The sequence below is a fragment of the Callithrix jacchus genome, chromosome 1 (genome assembly GCF_049354715.1).
Source record: "Callithrix jacchus isolate 240 chromosome 1, calJac240_pri, whole genome shotgun sequence".
NCBI classification, from domain to species: domain Eukaryota; kingdom Metazoa; phylum Chordata; class Mammalia; order Primates; family Cebidae; genus Callithrix; species Callithrix jacchus.
The window spans coordinates 219,035,172-219,062,029 of record NC_133502.1 but is presented as its reverse complement, the minus strand read 5'-3'; the positions used below and the strand labels follow the sequence as shown (position 1 = coordinate 219,062,029).

The 26,858-nt window shown below is 56.2% G+C and overlaps 4 protein-coding genes across 11 annotated transcripts in view; 1 reads left to right on the top strand and 3 right to left on the bottom strand.

The window, feature by feature from the left end:
* Positions 1 to 8,860: 8,860 nt before the first annotated feature.
* On the bottom strand, positions 8,861 to 11,494 carry MIOX (myo-inositol oxygenase). Its single transcript, XM_035274588.3, has 10 exons — positions 11,447 to 11,494; positions 10,893 to 10,973; positions 10,615 to 10,695; positions 10,260 to 10,422; positions 9,961 to 10,028; positions 9,716 to 9,825; positions 9,575 to 9,642; positions 9,443 to 9,492; positions 9,235 to 9,347; positions 8,861 to 9,151 (listed from the first exon to the last, which is right to left on the bottom strand). Exons 1-10 carry the CDS (start codon positions 11,450 to 11,452, stop codon positions 9,043 to 9,045), a joined length of 849 nt encoding a protein of 282 aa, XP_035130479.1. The 5' UTR covers positions 11,453 to 11,494; the 3' UTR covers positions 8,861 to 9,042.
* Positions 11,495 to 11,910: 416 nt separating this feature from the next.
* On the bottom strand, positions 11,911 to 16,376 carry ADM2 (adrenomedullin 2). Its single transcript, XM_035274556.3, has 3 exons — positions 16,157 to 16,376; positions 15,964 to 16,084; positions 11,911 to 15,342 (listed from the first exon to the last, which is right to left on the bottom strand). Exons 2-3 carry the CDS (start codon positions 16,071 to 16,073, stop codon positions 15,009 to 15,011), a joined length of 444 nt encoding a protein of 147 aa, XP_035130447.3. The 5' UTR covers positions 16,074 to 16,084; positions 16,157 to 16,376; the 3' UTR covers positions 11,911 to 15,008.
* A 1,258-nt stretch (positions 16,377 to 17,634) lies between these two features.
* Positions 17,635 to 23,619, bottom strand: LOC118147770 (uncharacterized). Its single transcript, XM_035274604.3, has 3 exons — positions 23,446 to 23,619; positions 22,864 to 23,325; positions 17,635 to 17,742 (listed from the first exon to the last, which is right to left on the bottom strand). The coding sequence occupies exons 1-3, from the start codon at positions 23,617 to 23,619 to the stop codon at positions 17,728 to 17,730; spliced, it is 651 nt and encodes a 216-aa protein (XP_035130495.2). The 3' UTR covers positions 17,635 to 17,727.
* SBF1 (SET binding factor 1) overlaps positions 23,050 to 26,858 on the top strand; it is a 28,239-nt gene continuing 24,430 nt past the window's right edge. For all 8 annotated transcript variants that reach the window (XM_035274310.3, XM_035274292.3, XM_078344176.1 and 5 more), the window contains exon 1: positions 23,050 to 23,305. In XM_035274310.3, coding sequence (XP_035130201.2) covers positions 23,251 to 23,305 — 55 coding nt within the window. In that variant the 5' untranslated portion in view covers positions 23,050 to 23,250. The remainder of the gene's footprint in view (positions 23,306 to 26,858) is intronic.

Sequence of the window (26,858 nt, the reverse complement as noted above, 5' to 3'; positions counted from 1 at the left end):
CCAGCTACTCGGGAGCTGAGGCAGGAGAATCTCTTGAACCCAGGAGGCGGAGGTTGCAGTGAGCCAAGATTGCACCACTGCACTCCAGCCGGGGGCGACAGAGCGAGACCCCGTCTCAAAGAAAAAAAAAAAAAAAAAAGTGAGGGAAGGCCTGAAACATTCATCTGCCTTTCTTTTTTTTTTTTGAGATGGAGTTTTGCTCTTGTTACCCAGGCTGGAGTGCAATGGCGCTATCTCAGCTCACCGCAACCTCCGCCTCCTGGGTTCAGGCAATTCTCCTGCCTTAGCCTCCTGAGTAGCTGGGATTACAGGTACCTGCCACCACACCCAGCTAATTTTTTGCATTTTTAGTAGAGATGGGGTTTCACAATATTGTGCAAGCTGGTCTCAAACTGCTGACCTCATGATCTGCTCACCTCAGCCTCCCAAAGTGCTGGGATTACAGGCATGAACCACCACACCCAGCCTATAGGGGTATTTTTTAAAGGGACAGAGCCCAGAGGACTTGGTGACTATTTTGAGCATGTAGGGGTGAGCTGGGTGACTCATCCCCGGGTTCTAACATGGGAGCTGGGAGATGAGCAGATGTTTACCATGGCGAGTGCAGTGGGACATACACATCTTGTGATATAGCTGGCCTAGAGTTAGAACCAGTACAATGCCATTTTAAAATGGGAAAACTGTTTCCATTCTCCTCACAATGACTACTAGCCATGGCTTCTGTAATCTACTAAGATTACCTTGCAAAATGCAAAGAGAGGACAAGCTGCATACTTTCTCTTATCTGTAACTGCCAGAATTGCTGGCCTTTGTTTACCAAAGTAAGCACCCCCAGATAATTCCATCCTGGCGCCAAGTAACCTAAAATTATGTGGACCCCACACCTGTCCAAATAATGTATAAACTAATGTTTACCTTGACCTCTGTAAACCACTTAGGTGGCAATCGGAATGACAAAAGTCCCCTGGCCCTTGGAATGTCTGGAGCCCCCTCACCCTCGTCTCAACCTAGGAGGTGATTGACAGCTTTCATTCCCATCTCTGCTCCTCACCCCCACTCCCAAGGTGGTTTTGTGGGTATAAAAAGATCTTGTCACTCTTCTTTCTCTGCCACGGGTTGGAGAGACGTGAGTTCCCCGTGGTCGCCGGCAATAAACCCTGCAATTTGGCATCCTTTTGTTCTGGTGTTGACTTTCTGTGCTGAGTGCGATATAACATTTGGAGGTTCCACTGAGATATTATTTTTCATCACCAGACAAAAGCCATTTCAGAGTCTCGCCTGGGTGGCCGCTCCCACCTTGGAAGCCTCTAGGGGAGGCGCCCCCTGAGCTGTCTCAGGGCCCTGGAGGGCCACTGCGGAGGAGCGCCCACCCAGCCGACATTCAGCCAAAATTCTTCAGGGTCCTAAACGCCTCCAGAGGTAGGTTGGTTTGGAATCTGGGAACCGGTTCAAGGGAAAGGGCCTGTGTCGGGGGACTGACGAGTCACTGCAATTCTGACCTGGCAAGCCTCACCGAGACGTCGCTTGAGGCTTCTGGTGGCTGTCATAGTGGGTGCCAGCCTTCTGGTAGCTGGTACAGTGGGTACCTGCATCGGGTAGCTGGTATAGTGGGTATATCAGCGTCGAGTAGCTGGTATAGTGGGTATATCAGCGTTGAGTGGCTGGCATAGTGGGTGCCAGCCTTTTGGTGGCTGTCATAGTGGGTGGCAGCCTTCTGGTAGCTGGCATAGTGGGTGTCAGCATTCGATTGTTTTCCGTAGCCTCTGAGTGAGTGAGAGAGTGTGTGAGTATCTATGTAGTCCCACGGCTGAAAGCTACGGGATTTGAGTGGGCCTCCACCCGCGGTTCCACGGGAGCGTCATAAGGCATAACGGTGACTCACCTCAGAGCTGTCCTACTCGGACTTCCATCCTGAGGTGACCAGGCCCGGGGATTATACGGGTGCCCCTTGAGTCAAGACGTTCCTGAAATACCCCTCCGGGGGCGTGGCCGGGCAGGCAACTGAGTGGTCTCCTCTGGCAGACTCCCACCCTTTGTCACTCTTGTATGTGGTCCTGTCTCGTCTGTAAGTTTGCCAGTATTATTAGACTTCTGCTAGCAGACATACACTGGATGCAGGGAACTTTCATTGATTATATCCCTGCAGAGATTACTCTATTCTCCTTCTTTCTCATCTTTTTCTTCTATCACTGAGGCCTCATTCTTTCTCCGCCATGTGGCAGATAGTCTTAACTTTAGTTGTTTTTATTCTCTTCCTTGTTATGATCATTATGGTCTGTAAATTCTCCCAGCCACCTCCACCGGGAAAAGAGTATTTTTGCCCATGCTGGGTCTGAGTCCATGTCGGGAAGGCAGTTGTGCCCCCAGCACCTCAGAAGTAGTTTCTTTGGGGTTGTAGGAAACAAAGTCCTAGATCAGGTTCTACGAGAGCTTTGTCTGGTTGGGATGGAAAACTGGTAACTGCCTATTCTGCCAGAAGAGTATCCAATGTTATTATAAGCAGTGCCCGGTGGTGTATCACAGGGAGGCCTTACTAAAACCTGCTTTAGAGAGGGCAAAATTTGAATTAGGGGCTTTCCAAAGTTGGCTATACCACAGAAAAAGAAAGACACGGGTAGTAAGCAAGAGTCCTGAGAGAAAGGAAAAGAAAAGGAGAGAGAGGAGACAGAGACAAAGAAGAGAAAGCAAGAGAGAGGAAATAGGGAAAGAGAGAGAAAACAGAGAAGAGAGTGGAGAAGAAAGGGAAGAAAAAAAGGGGGAGACAAGAATTTAATGCTTTTCAGGGTCCCTGTGTAAAAGTGACAAAAAGCTGCAGGCGGGGAACTCACAGCCGGCCCAGCGGCTTGGAGCTCAGTTTAAACTGACCCCAAAAGCATTTTTTTCCCTTCTCTGCCGGCTGCCCGCCCCACCCGGCTTTCAGGCAGGCCACACTGTCCCAGAGTGTAGCATTTGCATCTAAAAACTGGCTTTAAGAACAGCTTTCTAACTCTTTGTAGTGCAAATTATTTGTTAGCACAACAGTTAAGGTGGGGCAGGGGAGCCGCAAGCTGCAAAATTGTTAGTTCAAGTCCTCAATAAGGCCAGTCTTAAACTAGTAAAATCTCTCAGGGGAAAATTTAAAACTGAAAGAAAACGACCAAATGGGCTCGTCACCCTCCTGACCATACATCCGCCTCCGATGTATGATGGAAAACTTTAAATTAGGGTTCTCTGGCCAGTATGGTGTTAAGCTAACCCCAAAGAAGCTTCGGACCCTTTGTGAGCAGGACTAGCCAGCCTTTGGGGTAGGCTGGCCAGATACAGGGACATATGACCCCAAGATAACTCAGGCTGTCTGGAACATAGTGTCGGGGTTCCCAGGCCACCCCGATCAATTTCCATACATCGATGAATGGCTGAGGCTGAACCAGCACCCCTCTCCTTGGCTTAAAAAAAATGTATAAAGGGTGCTGGACTTCAGGTTATGCTAGCAGGCCCCAAAAAAGGGCCCCTCAGCACCGGCTGTTCTTCCAGGCCCTGCCAAGGACCAAGAGTTGCCTCCACCGTATTCTTGGCCCTCGGGGGCGGGGTCCCAACACCCCTTCCTGGATAGTACTAATGACCAGCCCTTGTCTCCTCTCCACACTCGAAGCAGGGCCCTACACCCACCGGCGGTCCTTCTTCTCCGAGAGGCTCCCCAACAAAAAGGAAACAATTGGGGTCGCCCATTCTTTGTTCACTTCTTGTCAGGTGACTTATATAACTGGAAGGTGATAGAAATGAAGGAGAAGGCCAAAACACCAAGTGCTGGCACAAGCTTTATTAAAAGCAAGGAAAAATCTGCTGGGCTGCACCCAAAATTGACACGCAGCAACTGTGGTGTGGCAAAGGGGATTTTTATGGCCTGTAAGCCAGCAGATACCTCCAGTGTGAGGCGCTGTGCAGGAGGGGAGGAGCTGGGGAAGTGCTGAGTTTAATAGTTCCTGGAAGGGCTGGGGAACCGCTAAAATGGCAAAAGGGGGAGGGTTAGAAAACTACTGAGATAGAAAGTTCCCCGGGAAGGGGTCGTGCTGGGAGGCTGGAGGATCTTGAAGCGGTAGCAAAGTTTTACAATACAGTAAGTTCTGTCAGAAAGCTCAACATCCCCCATTCTCTGAGAAGCCCCAGGCTTTGATAGGGCTCTTAAAATCTGTACTGCAAACTTATCGCCCCATTTAGAATAACTGCCAACAATTATTACTGAGTTTGTTCACAGAGGAGAGGAGTAGAATTAGACAAGAAGCCCATAAAGCAATACGTAGGACAGGGGGTGGCATTTTTCATCTACCCGACCCCACATGGGGGCCCAACACCTTGAGGGGTCACCAGGCTCTGAACACTTTTCACCGGTAATTGTTAGAGGGGGTTAAGAGAGCGGCTCCATGGTAGGGACTGTAAAAATCAGCGGGCCATAAATCTGGCTTTTGTTTCCCAGTCTCCCCCAGACATCAAAAGAAAGTTGCAAAAATTAGAGGGGTTTCAGGGAATAAATTTAGCTTAGTTGTTAGAGATTGCCCAAAAAGTTTTTAAAAATAGGAGCACCTTAGAGGCCAAGCAAGGTGAGGGAGTTACTAAAGCAGTGATAACAGCACCCCAGGAAACCCGAGTTACCTCCCGGGAACCAGAAATCCAGCAGAGAAGCTGCTGCACAGTTCTAAGAATTCCCCCACTTTGTTTGATGAGACGCTGAGCCAAGACCTTGCTGATTTCCGAGCTGAGTTATAACTTACTCTTAACCACAAAAACCCAGGAGGACTGTAAAGAGACCACCCAGTCATTACTAAGGACCCTACAGACTTTAGAGTACCGGGTCTCAGCTAAAAAGGCCCAACTCCTCCAGCCGAGAGTTACTTACTGGGACTATATTATAGAGAAGGGCAACCGGGCATTGGCTCCCAGCGGAATCCAAGCAGTGCTGCAAATACCCACCCCCACCATGAAACGCCAAGTTAAAGAATTCCTTGGGGCACTAGGGTACTGCAGGCTATGAATTTGGGGATTTTCTGAGATAGCCAAGCCCCTGTTTGCCTGCACTAGAAGAAATCAGCCCTTGACATGGACAGAGGTAGAGCAACGGGCTTTTGACAAGCTCAAGACTGCCCTGACTGCGGCCCCAGCCTTAGCCCTGCCAGACAGCTCTAGACCTTTCCAGTTGTTTCTGCATGAAAAACAGAGTTGCTAAGGGGGTGCCCACCCAAACTCTGGGACCCTAATCCCAGCCAGTCACCTATCTTTCAAAAGGACTTGATCCTGTAGCCTCTGGGCGGCCAGCTTGTCTGAGAGTGGTGGCGACCACAGCCCTATTAATCAAAGAGGCAGACAAGCTGACTTTGAGGCAGGAGTTAAACTTAGTGGCTCCCCACGTGGTAGAGTCGCTACTCCGTGGAGCCCCAGAAAATGGATGTCAAACGCCGCCACATTGCTACCTGACAGCGGGCCAGAGGAGCCAATTCATGACTGCCGATGGACAATAGATGTCCACCACGCTGCGCGAACGGATCTCACTGACGTCCCCCTGCAGAACCCGGAAGAGGTATTGTATACGGATGGAAGCAGCTTCATGGTCAACGGAGTCAGGTATGCCGGGGCAGCTGTGGTCACCCTAGAGCGAGTTATCTGAGCTCAGGCTCTTCCACTCGGGACCTCAGCCCAGAAGGCCGAACTCATAACTCTAATAAAGGCCTTGGACTGGGCAGAGGGAAAAACTGTGTATATCTACATAAATAGTCGATATGCCTTTGCTACAGCCCAAGTACCTGGACCCGTTTACAAAGAAAGAGGGCTGCTTACCTCAGAGGGAAAAATCATCAAAAACAGAGAGGAAATCCTAGCCCTGCTAGAAGCTCTATGGAAGCCCAAGGCAGTGGCATTAATACACTGCAAAGGACACCACAAGGGAGATTCGCCAGAGGCAAGGGGAAAGAGGGCAGCTGACCTGCAAGCCAGACAGGCAGCCTTGGGGCCAATAAAACCTCTGACTCTTCTTGTGACTCTGCCGGCCCCAAACCTGCCTCGTACCCCAACATACTCGCCTGAGGAAGAAAACTTTGCTAAAGAACAGGGGGGACGACAAGATTCCACAGGATGGTGGATTCTACTGGACATAAGGATTGTGCTCCCCGAGGCTCTAGAGAAGACTCTAGTTAAGAACACTTAGGACAAACAAAACTCACTGAGTTGTTAAGGGCCAGACACTACATTCCACATTTACATAAGATTGTTATGGAAACTACTATTCATTATCATGTAAGCAACAGGGTAAATTTAGGAAACAGTAAAACTAGTCAAGCAGGAATAAGGCTTAGGGATACTAGCCCAGGGGAACAGTGAAGGTCAGTTTTACTGAAATAAAGCCCCCAGCTTGAGTCTGTAAATGCCTCCTTATGTTTACAAACGCTTTTTCTGGATGGGTCGAGGTTTTTCCTACTAGGTCAGAAACCGCACTGGTAGTAACAAAGAGACTGTTATAGGACCTGGTTCCTCGGTTTAGCTTGCCGCTGACACTGGGATCAGATCATGGCCCTGCTTTTACGGCACAGGTTTCTCAGGGCCTAACCAAGGCCCTGGGCATATCCTGGAAGCTACACTGTGCCTATCGCCCCCAGAGTTCAGGGCAGGTTAAAAGGATGAACCGGACCATAAAGGAAACTTTAACAAAATTTATCCTAGAGACTGGTGAAAATTGAGTCAACCTGCTTCCTTTTGTTCTCCTCCGTACCCGATATACTCCCTATAAGAAAGGCTTTACTCCTTTTGAAGTTATGTTTGGGAAGCCCCCTCCCTTACTCCCCAAACTTGCGGACACCATACATGCCGAAGTCCATAACCATACACTCCTTAAGTCCTTGCAGGCACTCCAGTCTGTCCAGTCCCAGGTGCATTCACTCATCAGGGGAGTTCGACCTCACTGACCAGCCGCTACACCCCTTCCAGCCGGGGGATGAAGTCCTGATAAAGACATTTACTACCTCCTCACTGGAAGGGACCCTACACCGTGATTCTGGTCACCCCCACGGCAGTCAAGGTGGACAGACTGACTGCCTGGATTCACCATTCACATGTCAAGACTGCCCCCGGATGCAAGATGGGAAGTGGTTTCATCCTCAACGGACCCCCTAAAGCTAAGACTTTCACGCCGTTCACGGTCATCATCCTAATCCCTTTGATTCCTGTGACCACCCCCCTTAATGCCCACTTATTGTCAATAGGTCATCACGGAGGGCTCAACGGGACAATTTGTTAGTACTGTACTTGGGGCTGGAACCACCCTTGTCAACTTGACCCTAGAGTACATTCCCAGAGATCCCATAACCTTCTCCCTAGAGCTCTGCACTCTCTTCAACAAGAGCCTAGATGCAAATACTATAGGACAAATGAAGACAAAAAGATGGGGTGGGGAAAATGCGGTGAGGGCGAAAGAGATAGAGTGTAGGAACGTAGTGGCCGAGAAACGGCTTCAGACAATGAGGCTGTATCTATGCCCAAGGTCCACACCAGATAAAAGGTAAAATTCTCATAACACCCAATACAGACAGACGTTAGAAACAGGCCCCCATAACTATACCCCTATTAGTGGGACTTGGAATAGCAGGGCCCACCGCTATAGGAATATCTGCCTTAGTCACTGGGGACCAAAATTTCCAAACTCTTTCACATCAAATAGATGCAGAAATTGCCCATCTAGAAAATTCCCTCACCAAATCAGCTGAACAAGTAGACTCCTTAGCTGAAATAGTATTGCAAGATAAAAAGGGGTTAGACTTGTTCTTGAGGGAAGGAGGGCCGGATGCGGCTCTCGGTGAGCGATGTTGCTTCTATGCAAATAATTCTGGAATTATCCGAGACAGTCTTTCTATGGTTAGAAAAAAACTTAGAAATAAACACCTCAGAGAGGCCTCAGGAAATTAGTACCAAAAACTGTTCTCTTGGTCCCCTTAGCTGACATCCCTGCTCACTGGGTTAGCAGGATCCTTGATGTTAGCGGTCCTAAGATTAACATTTACACCATGCCTTTTAAACATACTATGCAGATTTATCCAGGAAAGTATAAATTCGGTAAAATTAATGGTTCTAAGATCCAACTATGGGCCTCTGTGTCAAAAAGAGGACCCCTATTAAAGATTTAATTTATGTTATAAGAACAGGGGGGAATGTGATATAGCTGGCCTAGAATTAGAACCAGTACAATGCCATTTTAAAATGGGAAAACTGTTTCCATTCTCCTCACAATGACTGCTAGCCAGGGCTTCTGGAAACTACTAAGATTACCTTGCAAAATGCAAAGAGAGGACAGGCTGCATACTTTCTCTTATCTGTAACTGCCAGAATTGCTGGCCTTTGTTTACCAAAGTAAGCACCCCCAGATAATTCCATCCTGGCGTCAAGTAACCTAAAATTATGTGGACCCCACACCTGTCCCAATAATGTATAAACTAATGTTTATCTTGACCTCTGTAAACCACTTAGGTGGCAATCGGAATGACAAAAGTCCCCTGGCCCTTGGAATGTCTGGAGCCCCCTCACCCTCGTCTCAACCTAGGAGGTGATTGACAGCTTTCATTCCCATCTCTGCTCCTCACCCCCACTCCCAAGGTGGTTTTGTGGGTATAAAAAGATCTTGTCACTCTTCTTTCTCTGCCACGGGTTGGAGAGACGTGAGTTCCCCGTGGTCGCCGGCAATAAACCCTGCAATTTGGCCTACTTTTGTTCTGGTGTTGACTTTCTGTGCTGAGTGGGATACAACAATCTGAGAGCCTGGGAGTTGGCCTCCACCTTGCCCACAGGGTCCCTCGGCCTGGGCCACCCTGCTGCAGTAACACCCAGTGACGCTTCAGAAACACAGTCTCATTCCAGGTCTTTATTGCCACGAGGCACAAGTGGCCATGAAGGGTGGTGACCCTAAGGGGGCCAGTGGGGTCCCCCACCAAGGTGAACCCTGATGGTGGCTGTCTGCCCAGGACCAGACCCCTCCAGGCATGCGGAGGGCCAGGCCTGGCTCTAGCAGCAGCTCGGGTGGCGGGAGGGTCACCAGCTCAGGATGCCAGGGCAGTACTTGTCAATGAGCCCCTGGTAGTAGGGCCGCAGCGTGTCCACATCCGGCAGGTCCGGGCACTTGGTGTAGAGGTCGAACTTGCTGCAGCCAGGAGGGGCCATAAGCCCTGTGAAGACCCCCTCCAGTCCCCACCACTCCCACAACCCGCCCAGAGGTGACCGTACTTGAACTCCTGCACCCAGGGTAGCATGGCCAGGTCCTGCGGGCTGCATAGCTGCTGGTAGTCATTGCCAGTGTGCCAGGGGTAGAAGGAGTGGAACCGGATAATATAGAAGGCCTGCAGGGAAGGCCACACCCAGCAGCTCACGGGCAGGGCTGCAGAGACCTGGCAGGGTGGGCTGATGGGGTGGGATTACCCCTCCCCCTACCTACCTCCGGGGGCAGCGAGAACTTGTTGAACTTCATCACCTGGTACATGTACTCTGTGGGGAGAGGGTGTCACCACCAGGCACCACCTCTGCCCCACTGTCCCCCCACCGCCCCACTGCCCGCTTCTGGCCTCACCATCATGGCCCCAGGACATGAGGACCCTATCGAGCCCGCAGTGGGGCTGATACATGCCGAGTTCTGTGCTGCAGTGAGAGACAAGGGTGAGTGGGAGTCACGTAGGGTGGGTGGGGGCCAGCCCTGGGCAGCGGGGAGCACCTGTATCTTGGATCCTGGAGGTCAGTATTGTCCTGGAAGGTGGAGTTGCAGAAAACCACAGAGGCCTGGGGCCGGCATCCGACGGGGAAGGTGTCTCCAACGACCGCCCACTACAGAGTGACAGGCGACCTTGGGGGCACTGGCCTGCCCCCTCATGTAGTATCCCAGGCCAAGCACCGAGGCCACCCTGACCCCCACCTTGCCTTGACAAACAAACCTCCTCACCCCCCACCACTAGCCCTTACCTGGGGCTCCCCAAACAGGGCCAGGACCTTCCCCAGGTCATGCAGGAGCCCAACAAGGTGGAACCAGTCTGGGAGGGAAGATGGACAGGGTGAGTTGGGGAGTGCAGGGGCCAAGACAGAGGACAAGGAGGCTTGGGGGGGCTGAGAGCCAGGAGGGGTCCAGGGCCTGCTCCCCAACCCAGGCAGGGATGCTGGAGGAGGCCTGGGACCCCCACTGTCCCCTTCTACCCCTCAGGCCCTGCATTCTGCTCCTTGGAGGCAGCACCCCCACCTCACCACAGCGGGGCATGGGGGCTCACCCTTGTCTGGGTGGGCCTTCCGGATACCCTCTGCTGTCTGGAAGGCATGGAAGGAGTTGGGGAAGTCCACATCCGGGTCGGACTCATCCACCAGCCCGTCCAGCAGGTCTACAGCCTCCATGACTGTCATTTTCTTGTAGGAGAAGCCCCCAAACTGGGCATGCTGGGGGTGGAGGAGAAGGCAGCGTGGCCCAGGGTCAGCAGGCCCAGCGCCTGTCCGAGGGTGCAGGGCAGGCCCATGCCCCTGTCTGGGGGTGCAGAGACAGGCCTCTCCATCCCCTCAGTGCCTGGTGGGTGCAGGGGGCTGAGGGCAAGAGTCCCTGAGAGGTTGCATGGGGCAGCAAGAAATGCCTACCTTGCTCCTGACAAAGTCCACCGTCTGGTGCGTGTGCATGAGCTTGTAGGTGGTGAAGACACGGTCCAGGAGGGGACCTGACTGCAAGCCAGAGGTCATCGGAGGCTGATGCCACCCCCTCACCCTGTACACGGGGCCCCATGCCTACCCTCTCCCAGGCAGACCCACAGGGTGTGATGGGGGTGGGGGTTACCATAGGGCACCCCTGGAGCTGTGTGAAGGGCAGGTGCTGCTCCCCAGGGTGTGGATGGGGCAGGGCAGGGCGACAAGGAACTCACGGTGTAGTTCCGGAAGCTGCCCTTGTGTTTGGCTGCCTCTGGGTCCACGTCAGGTCGGTAGACCAGGGAAGGGTCTGGGCCCTGGGTAGGTGGAGGATTGAGCCCCTTTCACCATCAAGGAAGCACAGACATTCCCATGGTGGCTGTAGACTCCAGGCCTGCCTCTGCTCGACCTGGTCGGGCACACAAGAGGGCACAGCCTCTCCCACATCATCACCCTGGCCTCTGAGAGTCCCAGGCTCTCACTCCCCAGTCCTTATCTGCAGAGCAAATGTCAGCAGACGCCTGCTTCCAGGGTGCAGGGGCCACCATGCCTGAGCGGCACCCGTGGGCACCCTCAAGAGGCAGAAGCAGCCTTGGGAGGAGACTGAGTCCACAGGGAGCCTAGGGGTTGGCAGCTCCTGACTCTTGCCTGGCTGGACCGAAGCAGGGAGGAAGGAGCCCTCTGACCTGGACAAGCAGGGCTGCCCAGCACCAGTGGGAAGAGGACGGGAGCAGCTGGCCACCAGGAGAGCAGTCATCGAGGCCTCTCTGCATGGGGTCTGGGTACTCACCATCATCCTGAGAGGGAGCGGCACTCTGGTGGCGAAGTGCAGGCTGGCAAGTGTGTCCTCAGCCAGGCTCCTATATACGCCCTAGGTTACATAAGTGACCTTGGTAATGAGTGACCATGCCCCCTTCCCCTGGCCTCAGGGAGTTAATATGTCAGCACAGGAGCAGCCTCCAGCAGCCCCACATCCTCTAGCCCTGACCCAGCTTTCCTCCTGACCTGAGCTGATGAGCTGCTTAGGGTTGGCTGTGGACCCAGCCTCCCACTTGCCCGTGGCTTTAAACCCCTCTGTGGGGTCCCTCCCTACAGTGGGGGCAGACCCAGGACCCCACCCTCAAGCATACCCCGCCCTGCCCTGGCCCCTTCCTGCTGCTTCACTGGATCTCAGGAGGTTAAAAACTTGCCCCCAGCACCCATAATTCTGGGTGGGGCAGGGGTTTGTTAAGGAAAGATTATGCTAAGGACTTGTTAAAATGGTGAGAAAAGCTTTATTCAAGAGAGTGGTGAGAGGAGCTCACCTCTGAATTCAACAACCACAGCTGGGGGCTGATGGCATCGAAAGGGTCAGCGGATGGGAAGTTGGTCAGGGGAGCCATCGAGAGTAAGGGATTCTCGCTAGAGCCGCTCAGCGGGGATCTTGCAGGAGGCCATCAGGGTGACGAGATCAAGGTGGGAGATGAGGAATTGGATCAGATATCAAGGGTGGGTCATTCTCCATAAACTGATTTATCAGGATTCTTGCTAAAACCGAACTCGGCAGGCCCAGCAAGGACAGACGGGGTCAGGCCTCATGGAGGAAAGGACTCAGGAGTGTCGGCCCAGAGTTTCATACCAGAGTATCAGGCACTGGGAGAGGGGCCTCATGGAGAGTCAGGGGCAGGCACTGAACCCTCCAACACTGAGGCTGCCCAGGCAACTTCCCATGCATGAGCCCTGCAGGCAGGGAGGACACCGTGAGAACAAAGGGCCTGGCTGCAGAGCTGGTGTGTGGAGCATGGCCAGGGAAGGCTGGGAACAGCAGTCAGCTGGGGCAGAGAGAGGACAGTGGGGAACTGACCTGACTCAACAAGAATCTGGTGCAACTGAGCTGAGAAGGAACCATGAGGAGACCCCAGCGCCCCCTGCTTAAATGGCAACCTGCCCTGGACTCTTCTTCCTTGTCTGACTCCCCATGGCGCTCAGCACTCCTGATGCTCCGTCACCCGCTTATTCTGCCTTCTATGTTTGTTTCCTTCTATCTCCTAGAACGTCAGCCCAGCGGGGCGTGGCTGTATCCTCAAGTGTCCCAGCAAGCTTGGGTCACTCGTGCTCAGCACGCACTGGCCAGAGGGATGGAAACAGGTGCTGAGAGGAGGCTACAGCCATCGCTCCGTATTATTTCTATTTTGAGATAGAGTTTCGCTATTCTTGCCCAGGTGGAGTGCAGTGGTATGATCTTGGCTCACTGCAATCTCTGCCTCTCAGGTTCAAGTGATCCTCCTGCCCCAGCCTCCCTAGTAGTTGAGATTACAGGCATGTGCCACCATGTCCAGCTATTTTTATATTTTTAGTAGAGACGGGGTTTCACCATGTTGGCCAGGCTGGTCTTGAACTCCTGACCTCAGGTGTTCCACCCACTTCGGCTTCCCAAAGTGCTGGAACTACAGGTGTGAGCCACCAGACCGGCCAAGAGGAGGTTTTGGCTGGAACAGCAGGAAGTGGTTGCTGGGGAAGGTGGGGGTGGGTGCAGGCACTGCCAGGCCTCCACCTGAGGGCATCAGGTGGGTCTGGCTTCACACTAGAGGTGACACGGAAGGTCACAGCAGGCGGCCTCCTGAGGGCATAGGGAGGGTGAAGGCCTTCATGGAGGAGGGAACACTTGGCCCTGACCACAGGCAGGCCCTGGATGGGGTGCCAAACTGGAGTTTGTCCAGGCAGGAGAAGACACATCTGGGAGGGTTTTGGCTGGGCTGAGTAGGGGATACTGAGCTCCTGAGCCCCCAGCTTGGCCCAGGCCCCCCTCCTTCACCCCCCATGCCCCTCCCTTTGTCCTCATGCCCTGCACTCTGCTGACACCCTTCAGTGGCCACAGGGCACATGATCCTGAGGCCAAGGCCCCTCTATCCTGCAGCCTCTCGGCAGCCATGCCTCCTGTGCACCTTGGGCCTTGGCACTCCCAGGGCACCCCTTCCCCGAGAGAAGCCATCTTCAGACCCCACTTGAGCCAGTACTGCTCCCAGGGAGCTGGCCTTAACGGCCTTGCTGTGTGGCCCACCACCCGGACCACCTCTGCTGCAATCCTAGTCCATCTCCCAGGGCATGGAGGCCTCCACAGGGCAGGACAAGCCTGGACTGTGCCCACAGGGCCTCTTGGAGCACAGGTCAGTTACCTGGACCTGGTGATCGTGGTAGGCGCGGCCAGGACCCTCCCATTGTGAGGCAAGAGTTGAGGGGTGGCCCTGTGGGGGAATGTCCTGAGCCCTGTGCCGTGGCCTCTAGATTTGGGGTGATCATGGTGACCCTAGCAAACATTTGCAAATCAAGTGCTGAGCATTTGCCTAGTAGCAGAAGGAACTCTTTCTGAACTCTGTGTTCTGCCGGATGAATGGGAAGCCTGAGTGGCACACAGTGTTAAGTTCCCCATCCCCCCTGGGCAGACCGGCGGTGGTTCTTGTTCTTGCTGTCAGTTGGGGTGGGGCTGCCCTCCCTGGCTCTTGGCAAGTCGACTGCTGCCCCCACACCTGGTCCCACAGGTTCCCCACACCGGGTGGTGGTGGGGGGCCTGTATTGCCTGTAGATCCCCACCCTTGTCTGGCTGCCAACAAGGGTCTCACCCCTCTTGAGGTGGGGTGGGTCTATTTGGGCTGGGGGATCTTGCCCTACCCAGCCCTGCCCTGTCCTGGTGTAGGAAGGGGTGTCCCTGTCCCAGAATGGCTTGGGGTGGCTCCTGAACTTCTAAGGTCCCCTCCCTGGCCTCCCACAGGGGATCCAGGTGGGGTCTCCATGGCCACCTCAGTCTGGGCTCGAGTTGGCAGCTGGAGCCACAGAGGTCCCTTCATGACCTCTGGAAGGCCACCATCCCCTCACCCAATCCCAGGGGCCACAGCATCCCTGCCCCCGCACTCCCCCTCCTGTCTCAAAGACTTGGGGAGGAAGAGGCTGGGACCCTGGGCCAGGCAGGCATGTGGAAGGGCACAAGGCCGGGCTTCAGTCTGACTGGACCAGCAGTGGAGGGGCGACTCCAGCTAATTTAGCCTCTCTCCCCTCCTGGCCCAGAGGTGGCCCTGTGTGTTCAGGGCCTGGCTTCTGCTCTCTGGTGCTGCCACCAACTGTGTCTGGCAGCCGTCCCCCGAGTGTTCACAGTTTCAGGGTGTTCAGGCTCTTTGACGTGCCAGCACTGCATGTAGACCAGCCTTGGTCTACACGTGTGCAAGGGTTTATGTGTGCAAAACTGTGCAGGTATTCTTGCTACAGGCCCTGCTGTCTGCAGCTCTGAAGGACAGAGCTGGGGATGGGGCCCAGCTGCAGTTCTGGACGGGGGCATAGCACCCAAGCTGGGATGGGCAGGCGTGTGGCCCAGCCCCACCTCAGCCATAACTGTGGGGGCTTCTGGGGTCCACAGGAGCTGAGTCCTGCCGGCCAGCCGGTCCCATGAGCTGCCACAGGCGGTGGCTGAGATTCTGCACCTGGCAGGTACCCAGTACACAGCCCACCCGAAGGAGCTGGGCTCGGGGTCTTTGGGCGCCTAAGTGTCTTCGGGGGCCCGAGTGTTGGTGACCACCATCCCGGAGAGGCTGACCCATAGCAAGGACCAGGCCAGCACCCCTTTGTGGCTGGAGGGCTTGGTGAAGATTCCGGATCACAGGTCGGGGTGCAGGGTGACTAGGCTGCAGGCTGCTGGAAGTCCGGGCTGGGAGCTCCCTGCAGAGGCAGATGGAGAATGTTAACCCAATGACTCAGACTTTCAGAGACCCCAAACCTACCCACGTTTGCCTCTACGCAGCTCTGGGTCACTGCCAGGGGAAGCCCATGGCCCTCACCCACCCACACACACCCTGGAGCACTGCCAGGGGAAGCCCGGTCCCCCGGACCATCTCAGTGGCCTGGGTCACATGTGCCGGGAGCCAGCACCTCCTTGGGCAAAGGCCACCCCGAGGCCCAGCCTCTGCCGGTCACGACTCTCAGGGCTCAGGGTGACTTGGCTTCTGCTCTCCCTTTAGGGTGGTGACAGCCTGGGGATATCGCCAGCCTCCCCTCCCCCAGCACACAGCTCCAGGTGAGGGGCTGCTGTGTGTGTGTGTGTGTGTGTGTGTGTGTGTGTGTGTAGAAGCAACTGCCCTGTGTAGAGAGGCAGAGAAAGAAGGGCCTCTGGCCCTGCTGAGGCGCTGCGGAAGGCCTGGGTGGGGGGGAGGGGGAGCCTTCGCGTGGGAGGTGAGCCCTAGTAGTAGGTGGGGGTGGAGGGAGGGCGGCACCCATGCCCCCTGCACTCTGCTTCCCGGAGGGGGGGCCAGAGGGGTGGGCTGGCCCAAGACCCGCACTCACCTGGGTTTGACTGGACGCCGGTCCCCGCCCAGGCTGCGGGACAGCACGCTCGGGAGCTGCAGGCACAGAAGGCTGATGCAACCCAGGGCTGCTGTCGGGATCCGGGCCATGGCGGGCAGGGCTGCAAGGGAGGTGGCAGTGAGCCAGATAGGTTGGGGCAGCCTGAGCGGCGAGCCACCCCCTCCGCCAGCACCTCGGGGAGCCCTCCGCGGTCGGGGGTCGCCGGGCGTGGGCGTGGTAGCTGGGCACGGGCGTCCGTCGGGGCGCAGGCCTCTGGCGCGACTCTGGCAAAGTGTCTGGGGGCGGCCGCGGGTTGGGTCGCAGGCGGAGCGGGCTGGGCAGGTTGGGGGTCCGACCTGGAGCGGAGTGACTGCCCGGGATGGCACCTCGAGAGCTGAATACGTAGCCTTTCCAGCGAGGGGCGGAGCCGGACGCGCGGACTGGGCGGGCCCCCCCCGCCCCCCGCAAGCCCTGCCACCTTCCGGGGCGGGGAGGGGGGCTGCAGCCGCGTGGTCCTCCTCCGCGGGCGCAGCGAAGGGGCGGTGGAGGGTCCTGATCCCGTTGGGAGCGCTCGGAGACCGCCCGGGATGGCGGGGCACCAGCCTCACTCCCGCGCCTTCCCGTGGGGACGCAGCCCCGAGCCCGCGGGGGCCGGACTTTCCCAGACTGAAGCGGAGTTCTGGGGGACGAGCAGTCATCCGAGCTGATCCCAGGGCTGGGGCGGACTGGGGCCACTTCCCGAGTCCGGGCGGTCCCACTCTCCAGGGTCTGAACCGGTGGACCCACGGCCCGACCAGCGAGTCTGTGCGGTTCCACAACGGGCTGTCCATTCCACTCTCTGTCGCGGTACCCCCAACCCCGGGCTGTGCTCCTAAAAGGCTCTACCTACCCCCTCCCCCCGCCGCTCCAACCATGGACCAAAGTATAGCACGATTTTTGTAAGAAATTTAAACAAGTGTCCGGCTGTCGTGGCTCACGCCTGTAATCTCAGCACTTTGGAAGGCCGAGGCGGGTGGATCAGCTGAAGTCAGGAGTTGGAGACCAGCCTGACCAACATGGAGAAACCCTGTCTCTACGAAAAATACAAAATTAGCCAGGCTTGGTGGCACAAGCCTGTAATCCCAGCTATGTGGGAGGCCGGTGGAGGTGGAGGTGAGCTGAGATCGGGACATTCCACTCGAGCCTGCAACAAGAGCGAAGCTGCATCTCAAAAAAGAAAGAAAGAAATAAATTTAAGCAAGTGAAACGTGAGACTCCCCTCAACATTGCCACCCACTCGAGACCCCTACCCCTGTCTGGGTGGGAGCCCTCACCTGACCTAACCTGGGCATACCAAGGCGCGGCCCGAGTCACACATATCCGTGTGCGCAGACCTGCCCCATTCTTTCCCAAGAGCTGTTTCGGATGACCTGGTGGAGGAGTGAAGCTACTCAAAGCCCAATCCTCCATCCTCTTCGACTTCAACGGAGCATGCAACTTCGGGGGGGATGCACAGGGAACGTGGGGAAGGAATGGGACACTCGCCACCCCCCCCACCCCACCCCCCAGCCCCCCCAGCCTCATCAGCCGAATCAACCCTGGTGACCAGTGGGTGACAGGTGTCACAGCCCTGTGGCCCTCACATCGGAGACCCCATGCTTTCCTATGGTTGGACCTTCTCCTCCAACATGCAGGTGTTCTGTGATTCACTTCATCTGCTATTAATGCGAGTTTAGTTGATTTTCAGTCTTTCCATGAATTGCTGCCTTGAGCCCACAGATGTGTCTATAGGACACCTTCCTAGAAGTAGAAATTCTGGTTAAAGTTGAGCACATGTTTATGCTGGTAGGTGGCGCCAGACTGCTCTCCACAAAGCTTTCGCCTACCCACTGTCCACTAGTCTTGGACTTGGTGTCACTGGTTCCAAGCTGCTGAGACTGGCCCCTTCTTGGGTTACCTGAGCACCTCTGCATCTGTTTGTGCTTCCCCGCCTGTCTCCCCCCACCCCTGTGCTCACCCACTAGACCTCCTGCTGATGTGCCTTGGGAGCACAGTCAACATTTGCTGGATGAATAAGTTGAGGAGAGCCGAGCACATGCCACACAGGCCGATCCGGGAGGGCAGGAATGCCCTGCAGATATTTTATTTACTTATTTTGACCAGTTGGGGGGGCAGGGAGTGTGTCACATTTATGGATTTTTTTTTTTTTTTTTTTAGTTAGAGTCTTACTCCATTCCCTCAGGCTGGAGTGCAGCAGTGAAATCTCAGCTCACTGCAACCTCTGCCTCCCAGGTTCAAGCAGTTCTCCTGCCTCAGCCTCCTGAGTAGCTAGGATTACAGGCCCAGATAATTTTTGTATTTGAGACAGGGTTTCACCATGTTGGCCAGGCCGATCGTGAACTCCTGACATCAGGTGATCCACCCACCTCGGCCTCCCAAAGTGCTGTATTACCCAGCATCTTTTTTTTTTTTTTTTTTTTGAGAGTCTTGCTCTGTTGCCCAGGCTGGAGTACAGTGGCACAATCTCAGCTCACTGCAACCACCACTTCCTGGGTTCAACCAATTCTCCTGCCTCAGCCTCCCCAGTAGCTGGGACTACAGGTGCGTGCCACCACACCCAGCTAATTTTTTGTATTTTTAGTAGAGAGAGTTTCATCATGTTAGCCAGGATGGTCTCAATCTCCTGACCTCAGGTGATCTGCCTGCCTTGGCCTCCCACAGTGCTGGGATTACAGGGGTGAGCCACTGTGCCTAGCCTTTTGTTTAATTTTGTTTTGTTCTGTTTTTTGAGATGGAATCTTACTCTGTCGCCCAGGCTAGAGTGCAGTGACACAATCTCGGCTCACTGCAGCCTCCACCTCCCAGGTTCAAGTGATTCTCCTGCTCAGCCTCCTGAGTTGCTGGTATTACAGGTGCCCCCACCACCACCACGCCCGGCAAATTTTTGTATTCTTAGCAGAGGTTTCACCATATTGGCCTGGCTGGTCTCAAACTCCTGATCTTTTGATCCTCCAAAGTGCTGGGATTACAGGCATGAGCCACCACTGCACCTGGCTTTTTTTTTTTTTTTTTTTTGAGACGGAATCTGGCTCTGTTGCGCAGGCTGGAATGCAGATGGCAAGATCTCGGCTCACTGTAATCTGCGCCTCCTGGGTTCAAGTGATTCTCCTTCCTCAGCCTCCTGAGTAGCTGGCATTACATGTGCATGCCACCATGCCCAGTTCAAACTCCTGACCTCAAGTGATCTACCTGCCTCGGCCTCCCAGAGTGCTGGGATTACAGGTGTGAGCCACCATGCTGGCATCTTGGAGGGTTTTGTTTGAGTGTTTTATTATTTGACTCTGATAGCAAGGAATCCATAGACAGAAAAATATGGAGTTTGGCGGTGGGCACTGACAATGAATGGCCTGAGATCAGGAGTCGCGGGGGGGTGGGGCAGAGCTGTGGTGATGGAGGGAGGGGTGGTGTGAGGGATGTAAGATGGGGGCTTATGCTCCCACCCGGTAGCTTCTGTTTGCTCTGTGAGGCGCAGCCAGTCATCTCAGAGACCCTGGAAGTAGGATGAGAGGTTCGAGGAGAGTGCAGACTGGAAGACAGCTGACCAGAAATCAGAAGGCTGGGCAGTAGCGAGGGGCGGCCATCCATCTGAGGTGGCTGCCATGGCATCACCGTCGGTCACTCTGCTCTATGGGGGGGTGTCAGTCCATCTGAGGCAGGGGTCATGGTGTCACCAAGGATCACTCTGTCTTATGGCAGGCATCCATCCACCTGAGGCTGAGGTCATAGTGTCACTGAGGGTCACTCTGTCCTATGGGGTGGTGTCCATCCACCTAAGGCTGGGGCCATGGTGTCACCGAGGGTCACTCTGTCTTATGGGGGGGTGTCCATCCACCTGAGGCTGGGGCCAGGGTGTCATCCAGGGTCACTCTGTCTTATGGGGGGGTGTCCATCCACCTGAGGCTGGGGCCAGGGTGTCATCCAGGGTCACTCTGTCTTATGGGGGGGTGTCCATCCACCTGAGGCTGGGGCCATGGCATCACCGTCGGTCACTCTGCTCTATGGGGGGGTGTCAGTCCATCTGAGGCAGGGGTCATGGTGTCACCAAGGATCACTCTGTCTTATGGCAGGCATCCATCCACCTGAGGCTGAGGTCATAGTGTCACTGAGGGTCACTCTGTCCTATGGGGTGGTGTCCATCCACCTAAGGCTGGGGCCATGGTGTCACCGAGGGTCACTCTGTCTTATGGGGGGGTGTCCATCCACCTGAGGCTGGGGCCAGGGTGTCATCCAGGGTCACTCTGTCCTATGAGGGGTGTCTATCCATCTGCAGTGGGGACCATGGTGTCTGTTGGGCCACTAGGCTCTATGTGGGGTGGTGTCCATCTCTCCAAGGCTGGGGCCATAGTGTCACCAAGGGTCAGTCTGTACTATTGGGGGCATCCATCCATCTGAGCCACTGTGGATGGTTATTCCCAAGGGCCTGGTGGAAGGGCATGAGAGTGGAGAGAGTGTGATGTAGTGTCCCTGTAGTCTCTCAGAGGAGAGCCAACTCTGCGGTCACGTACTAGCCTGACTTGCCCAGGGACACTGCCAGCCTGCACCAGGCTCAGTGGTGTGGGAATGTGCTGCTCAGTATCTTTTTGGGTACAAGTGACAGAAACCAACTTGAGCTAGCTGGGGCAAAAAGGAGAATTTCTGGCGGGGCACAGTTTCTCACACTTGTAATCCCGACACTTCTGGAGGCAGATGCAGCGGAATCATTTGAGGCCAGGAGTTCAAGACAAGCCTGGGCAACATATTAAGACCCTGTCTCTACAAAGAATTAAGTTTTAAAAAAGATGATTTCTCAGCCTGTGAAAACCAACAGTGGGAGGGGAGAGGTATAGTGTAGCCTGTGCCTGGGGACAGGGAGGGGACCCTGGCAGGGGTCCTGTTTGGTCTCATTCATCATTCTCCTGGGCTGGCTCCTTCCTGCCCCTGAATGGAGCATGGATGCCAGCCATTCAGCCAGTTCTTACAGCAGCCACACTTTTTTTTTGAGACAGAGTCTCGCTCTGTTGCCATGCTATAGTGTAGTGTCTCAATCTCGGCTCACTGAACCTCTGCTTCCTGGGTTCAAGCGATTCTTCTGCCTCAGCCTCCTGAGTAGCTGGGACTACAGGTGTGTACCACCACACCCAGCTATTTTTTGTATTTTTAGTAGAGATGGGGTTTCACCATGTTGGCCAAGATGGTCTTGATCTCTTGACCTCATGGTCCTCCTGCCTTGGCCTCCCAACGTGCTGGGATTACAGGCATGAGCCACAGCACCCGGCCCCAAACTCATTTAAAAACAGAAATTCAGGCTAGGTGCAGTGACTCACGCCTGTAATCCCAGCAGTTTGGGAGGTTGAGGTGGGTGGATCACCTGCGGTCAGGAGTTCAAGACCAGCCTGGCCAACATGGTGAAAACCGGTCTGAACTAAAATACAAAAGTTAGCCAGGTGTGGTGGCACACGCCTGTAATCTCAGCTATGCGGGAGGCTGAGGTGGGAGAGTTGCTTGAACCTGGGAGACAGAGGTTGCAGCCACAAAGTCAAGTTTGTGCCACTGTGCCCCGGCCTGGGTGACAGGTTGAGACTCTGCCTCAAAAACAAAGCAAAACATAACAAGAAACAGACCTTGGTCTGCCACGCTCAGGGGAGTTTCCCTGCTGCACCAGGCTGGCTCCTGCAGCTTCTCTCCCAGCATGTTCTGCCCTGGGCTTATGTTCATCCCTCAGCCACTTTAGGGGCGGCCCTGGCCAGCCCTGCCATTGAGAGAAGTGGGTACCGTCAGGGATCCTGGGTGATGCAGCTTTTCTAGAGGGCCCCGCCCCCCACATTCCATGGCATCCTGTGCTTCACAGGCTTAGAACACTTGCTCTTGCAGGCTGGGCGCAGTGGCTCACGCCTGTAATCCCAGCATTTTGGGAAGCTGAGGTGGGCGGATCATGAGGTCAGGAGTTCAAGACCAGCCTGGTCAACAGAGTGAAACCCTGTCTCTACTAAAAGTACAAAAATTAGCTGGTGCATGCCTGTAGTCCCAGCTACTCGGGAGTCTGAGGCAGGAGAATCACTTGAATCCAGGAGTTGGAGGTTGCACTTAGCCAGGATTACACCACTGCACTCCAGCCTGGGCAACAGAGTGAGACTTTGTCTCAAAAACAAACAAACAAAAAAAAACAAAAACACTTGCTCTTTACCGGGGACATGAGCGTGCCTTTTTTTCTTTTTGTAACGGAGTTTCGCTTTTGTTACCCAGGCTGCAGTGCAATGGCGCGATCTCGGCTCACCGCAACCTCTGCCTCCTGGGTTCAGGCAATTCTCCTGCCTCAGCCTCCTGAGTAGCTGGGATCACAGGTACGCGCCACCATGCCCAGCTAATTTTTGTAATTTTAGTAGAGACGGGGTTTCACCGTGTTGACCGGGATGGTCTCGATCTCTTGACCTCGTGATCCATCCCCCTCGGCCTCCCAAAGTGCTGGGATTACAGGCTTGAGCCACCGCGCCCGGCGGAGCGTGCCTTTTTTAAGCTAATGTGTCAAATGTCTCACTTCACCTAGATGGGGACTCTTCAGCCAGGGACCCCCCCTAAAGGGGCAGGGCCTGAATTCTCTCTCGGTTCCCCATCGCCAGGCTGGCAGCCCCTGACCTCTGACAGTCCTGGGCCTCCTCTGACCTCTAGTTTGAAAGGCTGGGTGGGCAGGGCCCGGGTCCCTCCCGCCTTCCTCCAGCTGGACAGCCCGGGGCGGGGAGCCTGGAGACCCGATATCCAGATTGGGAGCTCCTAGGGGTGGGGGTTCGGGGCCCTGTGTAGGGAGTCCCGACGGCGAGAGCAGCTGTGGTCTGGGCCCACGCCTCCCGCCGACACCACGGCCGACCCAGGTCAAAGACCTCAGACCTGCAGGACCCGCAGTCCGGGTTCCCGGCCCGAGGGGCGGCGTCCGGGCCCCAAAGTGGGCAGCGATGGGCGAGGCGCGCCGCTCTCGGAAGCCGCCCTCCCACTCGCTGGGCCAATGGAGACGCGCGATTTCAGGCCCCGCCCACACAGGGGAGGGATCAGAGCGCGCAGGCGCACGGGGCGGCCGGGCGGGCCGGCTGGCTGGGAAGATGGCGGCGGGAGTCCGGGCCACTGCCGCCGCCGCAGCCGCCGCCGCCGCCGCGGAGAGAATCCGGGGTGTCCGGGGTGCGCGGTCCAGGGCCGGGGCCGGGCCATGAGCGTGCCGCCTTCGAGTCCCCGAGCCGCGGAGCCCGCCCGCGCCCCTGGGGCCGCCCCGCGTCCCTCGCCATGGCGCGGCTCGCGGACTACTTCGTGCTGGTGGCGTTCGGGCCGCACCCGCGCGGTGAGTGCCGAAGCCAAGAGCTGAGGGCCGGGAGCCGGGGGGCTGAGGGTCGAGGGTTGAGCGCTGAGCGCCGGAGGTCAGGTCTGAAGGTCGAGGGTCGGGGGTCGAGGGCCAGGGCCTGAGGGCTGGGCGCTGAGGGCCAGGTCGGGGGGCCGAGGACTGAGGGCCTGGAGCGGGGCACTGAGGGCCGGGGTCCGGGACCCGAGGGCTGAGGGCTGAGGGCCGACGGACCGGGACGGGGCCCGGGCGGGGGCTGAAAGCCGGGGCCGGCTGGGCAGCCCGCGGGGAGAATGGGCGGCCGCTGGGGGCGGCATGGCCGCGCGGGCCTGGTGGCGGCCGGGAGAGAAGTCTGGGCCCGGCCTGCTCGGCCTCCGTGGGGCGGGACGGGCTCTGCCCTAGGCTGGCTGCCGGCGTGTGTGGCTCCAGGGGCGCGGACCTGCGGCTCACCAGCCCGCTCCTGACCTTGGTGCTGCGTCTGGAGCGCCCACCGGCCTTGGCCAAGAGGGGCTGGAGTTGGGTTTGCTGCATGGAGAAGCAGTGTTTGGCTTGCAACTGGGAGGATTTCAGGAGGAAGCGTTGGGAGTCGAGAGAAGAGCATTCCTGGGGACTAGCCTGCCTGTCCAGGCCCTGCACGTCAAGCCGTGGGTGGGGGATCAGCGTGGTGATGGGTGCTCATGCTCGGGAGGCCTGTCCGGGTCAGCGCCCGTGTCTGAGAGCCCTTCAGCCCAGGGGGTAGGAGAAAACGGAGCCTGACAATGACATCAGCAACAGCCTGGAGACAGCAGCGATGGCGAGTGTGCTTGGTGTGCCAGGCCCCGCACAGCCCTTTGTGTGTATGATCTCACTGCTTCCAGCAGCCCACCGGGGTTGCCCTGCTGTTGCCCCCATCTGTAGAGAAGTCAGGCGCAGATAAGTTGACTGCCTGGTTTGAGCCGGCTCAGCGAGGCTGGGACTTGCACCCAGGCTGTTAGATCCCAGCTGCAGACCGGCAGTGTGTGGGGATAGTTATGTGATCAGGCAGGGGCTGGACCTTGAGCTTGGAAGTGGGACTGAGCTTCCCTTTACAGTTACCCTCTTTCTTGTCAGTCCGGCTGTCACTGTCCCCACACAGGACCTGGACTTTTCTCCTCTTTGTGTTTCTTCTGCTGGAACCTCCCTCCTCACCCCACACTTCCTGAAGCCTCTTTGCATCTTCTTCGTTTTCAGATCCTCCTCAGTGCCCTCGTATTCAGCATGCACTTCTCTCTGCTGAGGTCTATCCAAGTGTATGTCTTATGGCACTGTCAGTCATGAGCATTTTTTCCTTTAGAGAGGGAGTTCTCGCTTACAAGGATCACACAGTCCTCACCCACCTGTGTGCAGGCTGTCAGTGTTGTCTTGCCCCACAGAGGGAGATTGTCTGTACTGATGCACCTGTGAGGGGTATGGAGGAGGCCATACCACCTGGGGCAGAGGGTGCCTGAGGATCCAGGGAAGCAAGGCTGGCTGAGGGCTGTCCTGGTGTGAGGGGCCTTGGGCTGGGTGCCTGGGCAGGGGCTGCAGAAACAGCTGATGATGACCCTGATGATCATAAGGGTAGTGTGGAGAGGGTTTGGGTTGGCAGAGATTGCAGGCAAAGGCCAGGTGGGAGGCATGGTGGCAGTGGGGTGAGGAGTTGAAGGTGGGCAGAGAGAAGAGGCAGAGTGGGCTCCCTGACAAGTTGGCTGTGACGTGTGTGTGCTCACTGCTGGAGCTACATGTAGGGCAGAGACCTCTGTGTGTGTGGCCCTTGCACAGGACAGGGTCTTATGGCACTGTCAGGACAGGGTAGAAAAGGCTGGATCCCGAGGTGTCCCCCCACAACTGGCAGGAAGGAGTGATAAGGTGTCTACTGCAATGGGGTTGGGGAGCCATGGAGCCCTCTAACCACTACCTTCTGGGGTTGAGCTGGTCAGCTGCTTGCTGGCCTCCCTGCCCCAGGCATCCCTTAGAAGGACTCCTTCGTCCCTGTGGAGAACAAGCCTATACACTGGGACCCTGGTTATGGGCTGAGGGCAGAGCCAGCTGGCAGGGCGGGTGGTGGTGGGGGGAAGAAGCAGAAGCAGAGGAGCATGGCATGGGGGTCAGTTGTCTCTGCTTTGCCCTTTGATGGCCTTGTGACCTCCAGCCAGTCATTTGGCTCTCTGTGCCTCAGTTTCCTCATCTGAGGTGGGAGTGAGTCGTGCTAACCTTCCAGGCTGCCGTGAGATGTAATCAGTACACACATGTGAAGCTGTAGCACGAAGGAGGCCCCTAGAAATAATGTCTCACTAATGACTGAGCAGCAGGCGTGTGGACTCTCTAGGCATAGACCCAACAGGCACTTCTGAGAAGGTAGAGGACCCTCACTCTTCTGTCAGGCTAGGACTTCAGGGCAAGGTCTCTTGAGTTGGGGATTGGGAGTGACAGATAGCTTGTCTTGGCCTGGATCTGGACATCCTGTCTGGAGCTGCTGGCTGCAGGACCAGAGTACTGAGGATCCACGAGTCCTGCCTGAGGCAGCATCCCAGTTGCTAATGGTTACCAGCTGGCAACCTCTCAAGAAGGGTGGGGAGGGGCCATGAGAAGGTAAATGCCTTCTGGTTGTGACCCTTTTACCTCAGAGAGTGATGGTGGCCGGCAGTGGCCCATCTGTAGGCCCCTCACCTGGTGAGTCAGGGATCACCTTCTGTGCCCTGGGGCCGGCATCAGGACTAGACAGACTGCCTCTGTCTGGCCCCTGGCCCAGAAGGGCCCTGATCACAGCATGGCCAGTGCTGAGTTTTCTTTGGGAGCAGGAGATGCACTTGATCAGGCCCTGATCGGCTAGTGGCCCTCCAGCTCCAGTAGCCAAGTGTGCATCTGCCTGGGAGGAGGGGCTGGACCCCTTGCCTCTGAGAAAAAGACCTTTTACCCCATAGCCTCGCCTCTCTCATCCTGACTGTGATGAGCTGGCTGCATTCTTGAGCTCCGTCTACTGTCTCCACCCACGTTCCTGCCCTCTCTGTAGAGCGGGTTGGGGCTGTTTGGGATGGCCTCAACTGCCTCCAAGCCTCCACCCTGCCAGCCGGAAGGAGTCCAAGGCCTTGGATCAGAGCTTCTCTGGTCTGATGGGCAGGGGAGGTTGGGGAGGGTGACTGAGGAAGCTGCAGGGCCCTGCATGTCCTGCCTCTGTGGCTGGCCCAGGGGAGCCATCTGCATGTTGCGGTTGGGTGGCTGGTGCAGCGGGAAGGTGCTGTCCTTCCTTCTTTTCTTCTCCTTTCCTATAGCTGAGCTCCCCGCCAGGCAGCAGAGCTGGCTGGGGCTGGTCATGTACAGTGGGGATCATGGTGGGAGAACACAGGAGGCTGCCATCCTTCTTTGCCTCCCCACAGCACACGCTGGCCTGGGCTAGCCCTCCAGGCGTCAGAGCCTGGCACTGGTGATGGGGTGCTGCCAGCAGATGACAGAACTCGAGGTCTGTGTTCGCCGACCCGCCCTGCAGGCCTGCAGTCTACGTGGTTTGTGTTTGCCTGTCCATCCACCCTGCAGGCCTGCAGTCTCAGTGGGGTTGGCT

What these genes read in the sequence shown, in the direction of transcription:
- LOC118147770 (XM_035274604.3), bottom strand. Translation starts at nt 23,619, where the DNA reads ATGCCGCCCCCAGCGGCCGCCCATTCTCCCCGCGGGCTGCCCAGCCGG. An exon ending in GTCCTCGGCCCCCCGACCTG is followed by an intron (nt 23,326 to 23,445) that starts GCCCTCAGCGCC and finishes CCCGGCCCTCAG; the next exon opens with CTCTTGGCTTCGGCACTCAC.
- ADM2 (XM_035274556.3), bottom strand. Translation starts at nt 16,073, where the DNA reads ATGGCCCGGATCCCGACAGCAGCCCTGGGTTGCATCAGCCTTCTGTGC. An exon ending in CGGCGTCCAGTCAAACCCAG is followed by an intron (nt 15,343 to 15,963) that starts GTGAGTGCGGGT and finishes CTGCCTCTGCAG; the next exon opens with GGAGCTCCCAGCCCGGACTT.
- MIOX (XM_035274588.3), bottom strand. An exon ending in GAAGGCCCACCCAGACAAGG is followed by an intron (nt 10,029 to 10,259) that starts GTGAGCCCCCAT and finishes CTTCCCTCCCAG; the next exon opens with ACTGGTTCCACCTTGTTGGG. An exon ending in CCCTGGGTGCAGGAGTTCAA is followed by an intron (nt 9,152 to 9,234) that starts GTACGGTCACCT and finishes TCCTGGCTGCAG; the next exon opens with CAAGTTCGACCTCTACACCA.